This window comes from Scylla paramamosain, chromosome 28 (genome assembly GCF_035594125.1).
Source record: "Scylla paramamosain isolate STU-SP2022 chromosome 28, ASM3559412v1, whole genome shotgun sequence".
NCBI lineage: Eukaryota > Metazoa > Arthropoda > Malacostraca > Decapoda > Portunidae > Scylla > Scylla paramamosain.
In genome coordinates this window covers 4174704-4182855 of record NC_087178.1, presented here as the reverse complement: position 1 = coordinate 4182855, position 8152 = coordinate 4174704, and the positions used below count along the sequence as shown (strand labels likewise).

Genomic DNA, 8152 nt, shown 5'->3' with positions numbered 1-8152 from the left:
GAGGGGCGAGCTTTGTTTAGGGTCGTGACGTCACCGCGGAGGCCACCAATCCCCGAGCCCCGACCACTCCACCAATGGCCGCCATCGCCCCACATCCCCGCGGCGTTGCCAAATGTCTGTTTGTGGAGTTGAGTTTCAATCTAATAATATATACACTTACATAGTATCGATTATTGCCATATATAAATAATTCGTGCATTAATCAAGTTATTCGCTAAGTAATTTGTTCAGAACTTTAGAATTAAAATGTGGCAGCCAATGTCCCGCACTACATTTTAAAACGATAGGCAGTTTACTTCGTCGCATTTTGTTATGTGATTTGTGGCAGGGTGTCTAAAACGTTTGATACTTTGACGATTACATTTAAATGTGATCGCTGGAATAGTTATTTCTGCATGACACTGGAACAAGCTCCGTCTACGTCCTATACATCTAAAGACACATTACTCAAGCATTCCATGCATAATAGCGCAAAAATAGCATTATTTTTTTTTAAGCCATCACAAACTCAGAAGACAAAACAAACATAAAAGAAAATAAATAAATAAAAATAACAACGTTTCGGAGAAAAAGGAAGCAACGGCTCATTTATTTCGATAATAGTCAAGTGAATCATAATAACGTAAAAAAACACACCTAAAAATCAAGAAACATGATATGAACTCCAAAACGCTTCATATAAAACGAAGATAAAAATGACAAGGTTGAGGATGAACAAGAACCAACGGCCCAGTTCAAACTTGGCCTGCGGGTAGTGGTGGTAGTGTCGGCTTGGAAATCACCGCAAAACCTGCAGACCACGTGTATTTGACCAACGCAACGCAACATGTCCAAGCGGAAAATAGACATCAATCCCTCAGCCTTGCGGAAAAGGTAAAATATGTTTGGAAAATTGAAAAGAAGGGGAAAATATGGCGACATAGCGGGGATGGTAGAACGGGGAAGTACCGATTTGTGTTGTTTTTCAGCATTATCTTGCCTCTTGGTGTTATGTGTAGGCCGGTAGTGACTGTGTATGGTGTGGTTTGTGGCTGTTATGTTGTGTAGTGGAGCAGGAATGTGTGTGTGGCGGGGTTGACGTGTGGTAGTTATGGCGGCGTGTGATGGTGCAGTCAGGTGTCTCAGGTGGATCGAGAGATGATGGTGATGGTGATACTTCTTTTTAATTTCTAACATTAGGTCATGATTTTGTTTGATCTCCAACTTAAAGACATACTGAAACAAGGGGAAAACACCAATAAAAGAGTTTAAGAAGGTTTTACATAGTAATAGAATCGTAGATGATCGTTTTCCATTACCAAAACACGATCATATATAATTTCTAATAGTGGTGATGGTGATTTTGTTTTACTTCAAATATGAAACCGTGTCTAAATAAGAGGAAAACACTGGTCACAAGGATTGTGAAATGTTTTAAATTAATAGTAACAACAGTATATTATTATTTTTTACATTAGATACGATAGTAATTTTATTTCATCTCAAAGTCATTATTCTATTTGATCTCAAACAGAAATTCATACCGAAACAATGGAAAAACACGAGTAAGAGAGTTTATATTAAAAAAAAAACAAAATGGTAATAGATTTTTTTTATTTATTTATTTCTTTATACATGAAGCATGATATTGCATACCTTAGTGATGGTAAAGAGGCTATGGAGATAACTCATAAGGGTGCCTCTTCTCTAAGTATAAGCCTCTACTTTGTTGCACCAATTTTTACGTAATTGATAAGATTAATCACATCACTCTGGAAGACTTCCATTTGTTGATAATGATTCTGTTTCATCCCAAACATGAAATCTTACTGAAACAAGGGGAAAACTTGTATCAGAGAGGTTCTGAAATTATTTAAATCTTAGTAACTAAATAATGATCATTTTGCACCCTTAGGTTTATGAAATATGCATTCAAATGCTTATTGATGCTGTTACTTGTGTTAATGGTAATACCTCAATACATTCCCTGTGGATTGTGTTTCATGTGTTACCAGATGGTGGGGCATTTGAGAGGGGGGAAGTTATGACAGTTGACACATGCAGAGATCATCTAGTTAGGTACTTCTTTAATGGGCTGTAGGTAGGTCATGTTAGGCTGTTACTGCAGTAGTATCTCTGTTCATTTATATCTCTGAATAGTCAAGTCTGCTTATGCAAGCCAGTAGAGGTAAGAGCAGTATGCTGACTATTGACCGACTTCCCCATTGTACAGGAAGTATCCTGTGAAAAAGAAAACCGGTAAGTTTCAAAAGAATTGTGCATGACCTAAAAAGTTGGTGAATGGATCACTAATAGAGCCCTTAATGCCCTCAGCCAGCCTTGGCATCAGCGAGGGCCACGAGCACATGGCCAAGGTCATGTCAATGTTGTCAGGTTAGCAGCAGGCTTTATTTCATGCACTTTGCTTAAAGTAATGATATTTTCTAGGCACACAATTCATTCATGAATTGAAGCATACATGCACTGCTCATCCTGCCTGCCTTAAATGATGAAACACTGGTATGTGTCACTTGGTCTCACCTCACAACATCACTCTTCCACAGGTATGCACAGGACAATGACCGAGAGACAGACCGAGAGAGCGGCTACAACAGCAGCTCCAGCAACTACAGCAATTACAGCAACAACTCAGGACGGTTAGGTTACATGGGTGATTACCAGCGGTCAGATGTATACCCAGGCACGGGTGGTGGTGGCAGTGGTGGTGGGGGTGGCATTGGTGGTGGTGGTGGTGGTGGCGGCGGCAGTGGCAGCAGTAATAACAGCAATAACCAGCAGCGAGGCGCTGTGGCCATGTCCGTTAACCCCTTCACCAACCTGCCCTACACCCCCAGATACTATGAGCTGTACAGGTGAGTGCAAGTAAAAAGATGGATCTTTAAATTAAAAGTTCAAAAAATGTGCCTATGATTATTTTGTAAAATTGACATTTATAAATAACAATGAAATTAAGTAAATTGATTATTATATTAAAATCCTACAAATGTTTTGCCAAACAGGAAAAGAATCGGACTCCCCGTATGGGAGTACAGGACCAAGTTCTTTGAATTGCTGGATAGTAACCAGACCATAGTGTTGGTGGGAGAGACAGGCTCTGGCAAGACCACACAAATGCCACAATGGTGTGTGGAGTTTGCACGCTCTAAAGGCAAGAAGGCTGTGGCTTGTACCCAACCCAGGAGGGTGGCAGCCATGTCTGTGGCTCAACGTGTGGCTGAGGTGAGGCATGACTGAGTTTGTGGCTATATATCTTACTTTTATTTCCTTAACATTGTGTATACAGAAAACCTTCTGTAGCTCTTGTATTTTCTCATATTACATTACTTCTGCAGGAGCTGGATGTGGCCCTTGGGCAAGAGGTGGGCTACTCCATCCGTTTTGAGGACTGTTCCTCCTCCAAAACAGTGCTCAAGTATATGACAGATGGTATGTTACTGAGAGAGGCCATGAGTGATCCCATGCTGGAGAACTACCAGGTAAGACTCCTCAATTATTAATTACCTGCCATACCTGTGCTTTCCCTAGAGAGTTAATAAGGATTGAGGTAAAGTGTTGTAATAATATCAACAATATTAAAGCAAATAGAGATGGACAGATGCACTAGTTTGACCCCTCACTTAACTGCTCCCATGTCCACAGGTCATCTTGTTAGATGAGGCTCACGAACGCACACTAGCCACAGATATCCTGATGGGGGTGCTGAAGGAGGTGTTGAAGCAAAGGAGTGACTTGAAGCTGGTGGTGATGTCAGCCACTCTGGATGCTGGCAAATTCCAACAGTACTTTGACAAGGCACCTCTACTCAATGTCCCAGGCCGAACCCACCCTGTAGAGATCTACTACACCCCAGAACCAGAGAGGGACTACTTGGAGGCCGCTATCAGGACTGTCATACAGGTGAAAAAAAAAGAGCACATTTTTTTTTTTTTTTTTTTTAATGCAAGTGTAAAAGGATTATTATTAGAGATTATGGTGTATCTCATTTTTAGTGTAACCTGTCTTATTCTACCAAGTTAAGTGAGAAGTATTATTCACATTATATACTTACAGAAGTATGAATTTTTAAAAACTAAAACTTGTCTCACTGGATTCTTTATCACCACAGATCCACATATGTGAAGAGATACAGGGAGATGTGTTGCTGTTCCTGACAGGACAGGAAGAGATTGAGGAGGCTTGCAAACGTATCAAACGGGAAGTGGATGCTTTGGGCCCTGATGTTGGAGATCTCAAGTGTATTCCATTATATTCCACACTGCCGCCAAACTTGCAGCAGCGCATCTTTGAAGCTCCACCCCCTAACAAGCCAAATGGGGCCATTGGACGGAAGGTGGTGGTGTCAACAAATATTGCTGAGACCTCCCTTACTATTGATGGTGTTGTCTTTGTGATTGATCCGGGCTTTGCCAAACAGAAAGTACGTCATCTCTTTGTTGGCTTATATACATATGACATATGATAAAATATTTCCTATGTAACATTATTAGGTTCCAAGCAATTGTAATAATGCAACCAAGATAATATTGGTGCATGGGGAATGTGTTTATACTTATAGGTGTACAACCCACGTATTCGAGTGGAGTCCCTGCTAGTGTCCCCAATCAGTAAGGCATCAGCACAGCAACGGGCTGGTCGAGCTGGTAGGACCAGGCCAGGCAAGTGTTTCCGCCTCTACACTGAAAAGGCCTTCAAGAATGAGATGCAGGTAATGACATTAAGACTGGGGAAAAGGAGTTGAACTTGTATGTGATTCATTTAGCTAATTCCACATACTAGGTAATGATTTACTGGACATTGCAAATTACATTTTCAGGACAACACGTACCCCGAGATCCTCCGTTCCAATCTTGGGTCTGTCGTGCTGCAGCTCAAGAAACTAGGCATAGATGATTTGGTTCATTTTGACTTCATGGACCCTCCAGCTCCTGAGACTCTCATGCGAGCCCTGGAGCTTCTTAACTACTTGGCAGCTCTTGATGATGATGGTATGCCATAAGTCTCATCTTTGTTACTTTTCTATAGCTTGTACCATGTTTTTTGTATGTATTATAAGACCTAAAATCTTTGACATTCTGGAGACAAAAATGTGGTTTTCCTTTTTGTTTAAGAGGTGATGTTCTCTTCCACAGGTAATCTCACAGAACTTGGGGCAATTATGGCAGAGTTTCCACTTGATCCTCAATTAGCAAAGATGGTAATTGCTTCCTGTGACTTCAATTGCTCCAATGAAATCCTGTCCATCACGGCTATGCTATCAGGTTAGTTAGGAAAGGTAGTAAATCTTTCTCGTCATATTCATAGATAATAATGTGTATCATATAGTCATTGTAAGCTTTCTTCTCTTTATTATTATTGAAATTCATGAATTTTTTGATGCAGGAAGTTTAAAGTATAATTCCTGAGCTTGTTTATTTTTTGGTGAGTCATTGTTAGTTAAGCCAGTAATTAATACCCTCAAATTGAGAGTCTTTATATCAGATTCTCATGTCCTGGAACAGCTGTACACTTTGTAACACCCAACGCCCCCATCAGGCGAGTGTCATTACACTGAGCAGCGCTATATTAGAACCACATCCTTCCATCGCTCCTCACAGGTAGAGATGTTAACTCGGAAACCAATCATTGTATAAGTTATCAAGAGGCCCCGCAAGAGTGGTGGCTGTTTTTCCTCCTAATTAAGCTCTTCGTGGAGACTGGTGACCCAGTAGGCATGACTGTGGTGGTAAGGTTGGAGGCTGTGGTTCTAATCTGGTGTAGCTCCCCTTAGGTGGCTGAAGTAAAGTGTTGAGCAAGCCAGGAGGGCCAGTGCCCTTCGCCCTGTGAGGAGGGTGAGGCTTAATGTTCGGGCCGTACCCTCCCTCTCCCGCCGTCATGCGCGGCTGTGGTGGGGCCGGGTCGGTTTCCCCATTCTTGCTACAGTACCGCAGTGCTTTGTGCGCCCTAATGAGGCCAAGAAAGCTGCAGACGAGGCCAAGATGAGATTTGCGCACATAGATGGAGATCATCTCACCCTGCTGAACGTCTACCACGCCTTCAAGCAAAGTGAGTCTTGGTTTGTTGCTTGTTTTCTTAGGGAATAGTGGGTGATGGGTGAGATTCATGCTTTATAGACAGCGTTACTTTTCTTTCTTTCAGTGTGGGGATGTAGACTGACATCCTGTGTCCTGTTTTACAAGTTGTTGACTTTGCAGTTCAGTTTTGAACCCAAACTAATCTCGCTTTTCTTTTTTTCCCTCTGATCCTTTATACTCCGGTAGATATGGAGGACGTCCAGTGGTGCTATGACAATTTTGTCAACTATCGTTCACTGAAGTCTGCAGACAACGTTCGGCAGCAGCTGTCACGCATCATGGACAGGTTTAGCCTTAAGCGTACCTCCACAGATTTTAACTCCCGTGACTACTACATGAACATCCGCAAGGCACTTGTTTCAGGGTTCTTCATGCAGGTGAGTAAGGATTGTGATCATGAGAGAGCTCTTCATTTTCTCTTGAAGTGTCCTGTTTGTATATTAGTGATGCAAAAAACTTTGCTCTAAGTTTTGTAACCCAACCAATGGAATGTCCTTTATGGTATTTTTATATTAAGATTTGGGACTCATTGGGTATTCTGAAGAGGAGCATGTTGGCTGAGCTGCTACATTTGTGTTGGTGTAAAGGTGGGCCAAGAGATCCTCATTCTATGGCTAATTTTGCTGGTATTGTTGTCCCTGCACACCTGGTGAGGGATGTACATAAATTGTATGTATGGATGTTGCAGGTAGCACATTTGGAGCGCACAGGCCACTACATGACTATTAAAGATAACCAAGTGGTCCAACTGCATCCCTCCACCTGCCTTGACCACAAGCCAGAGTGGGTTCTGTACAACGAGTTTGTCCTCACCACCAAGAATTACATCAGAACTGTTACAGACATTAAACGTAAGTCATCTATATTCATATCAGAAATATGTATCGTTAAAGCTATTTATGCATTTTCTTTATCCATGCATATTATGTTATGCATTCTATTCACCTTTGGCTTTCATTGCAATGCAAAATTTTCTTTCCACCAGCTGACTGGCTCATCAAGGTGGCCCCTAATTACTACGACATGCAGAACTTTCCTCAGTGTGAAGCCCGAAGACAACTTGAGAACATCATCACAAGATTTGAGTCCAGACAATACAGAGAAGGATTCTAAGCCTATAACTGAAAAGAATGTCTGGCTGGTATTAATGTCTAAATTTCATCCTGAGTGCTGATGTTCTTTGTATGTTCTCGTTGAAGTTTGTCCATGAGAAGAGCTTGGTTGGTTTAGGCTTAGTGTGGATAGGCATGGAGTGGACTCTTAGAATTCTTGTGGATGAGAGATGATGCATAGATAGCTTATATTTTTTGTATGGTGTACTAGTGAGTTAGCTGAGGGGTCCCCATAGCAGTACTCACTTTAAAAAATAAATTGGTCTCCAGAAGAAAGTGACACAGTTAGTGGTCAGATGGTGAGTCAACAACCTTCAGGTTTATTTATTATTGTACAAAGCAATAAGTGAGTTGTTTAGCTGTACTGGATTTGGCCACAACAGCACAGGCATAAAAGCTGGTAGCATTATATTTATTATGTATACTGTTATAGGATGAAATAGTACTTTGATCCTGTTTTGCTACCCAGGACCCATCATTCCTAGTAGGAAAGGTGCCAGGTGTTGGCTACTCAGGGATACTAAGAGTAATCCTGATGTGGTCCCAACTTGTCACTCATTTTATGTTCAAAATAAACACAAAATATTTGTGTACTTCTCTCACTCCAGTGGCCTATAAAATTCCTTATCAGGAATCAAGAGATGTTGATTTATTAAGTAATCTGTGTCAGGCAGATCCTCCTCTAAGAGAGGTAGATGAGACCAAGTGTCATGTCATGCCTTGTCTAACAGCAGGAATGAAAGCAGAGGATGGGGTTACCAATCCCCTCCCTCTGTCCATCTTAGTTGCCTCTTTGGAAATGCAAGGAATACAATGGCAGTAATCTTCCAACCTGGTTCACACTTTAGTTGTGAACTTGAGTATACACTCAATTAATTTTATCATTTCATATCCATGACTCAAAGTAATTGAGTGAAGTGGATCCAATAGATCTTCATCTTTGTCCTATACAGGCAGCAATAACGTCAT

At 41.3% G+C, this 8152-nt stretch overlaps 1 protein-coding gene across 2 annotated transcripts; it reads left to right on the top strand.

Annotated features, from left to right (window-relative positions):
• The first annotated feature begins 715 nt into the window (after window positions 1-715).
• On the top strand, window positions 716-7772 carry LOC135114739 (putative pre-mRNA-splicing factor ATP-dependent RNA helicase PRP1). Of its 2 annotated transcripts, XM_064030719.1 has the most exons (14): window positions 716-873; window positions 2314-2373; window positions 2544-2852; window positions 3000-3219; window positions 3333-3476; window positions 3640-3897; window positions 4106-4417; window positions 4556-4705; window positions 4814-4985; window positions 5130-5258; window positions 5920-6042; window positions 6258-6448; window positions 6760-6922; window positions 7057-7772. In XM_064030719.1, the coding sequence occupies exons 1-14, from the start codon at window positions 827-829 to the stop codon at window positions 7182-7184; spliced, it is 2406 nt and encodes an 801-aa protein (XP_063886789.1). In that variant the 5' UTR covers window positions 716-826; the 3' UTR covers window positions 7185-7772. The 2 variants fall into 2 exon arrangements, with proteins under 2 accessions (XP_063886789.1, XP_063886790.1); XM_064030720.1 differs by lacking the exon at window positions 2314-2373.
• Window positions 7773-8152: the final 380 nt, after the last annotated feature.

What these genes read in the sequence shown, in the direction of transcription:
- LOC135114739 (XM_064030719.1), top strand. Translation starts at nt 827, where the DNA reads ATGTCCAAGCGGAAAATAGACATCAATCCCTCAGCCTTGCGGAAAAG. An exon ending in AGATACTATGAGCTGTACAG is followed by an intron (nt 2,853 to 2,999) that starts GTGAGTGCAAGT and finishes TTTGCCAAACAG; the next exon opens with GAAAAGAATCGGACTCCCCG. An exon ending in TGGCTCAACGTGTGGCTGAG is followed by an intron (nt 3,220 to 3,332) that starts GTGAGGCATGAC and finishes TTACTTCTGCAG; the next exon opens with GAGCTGGATGTGGCCCTTGG.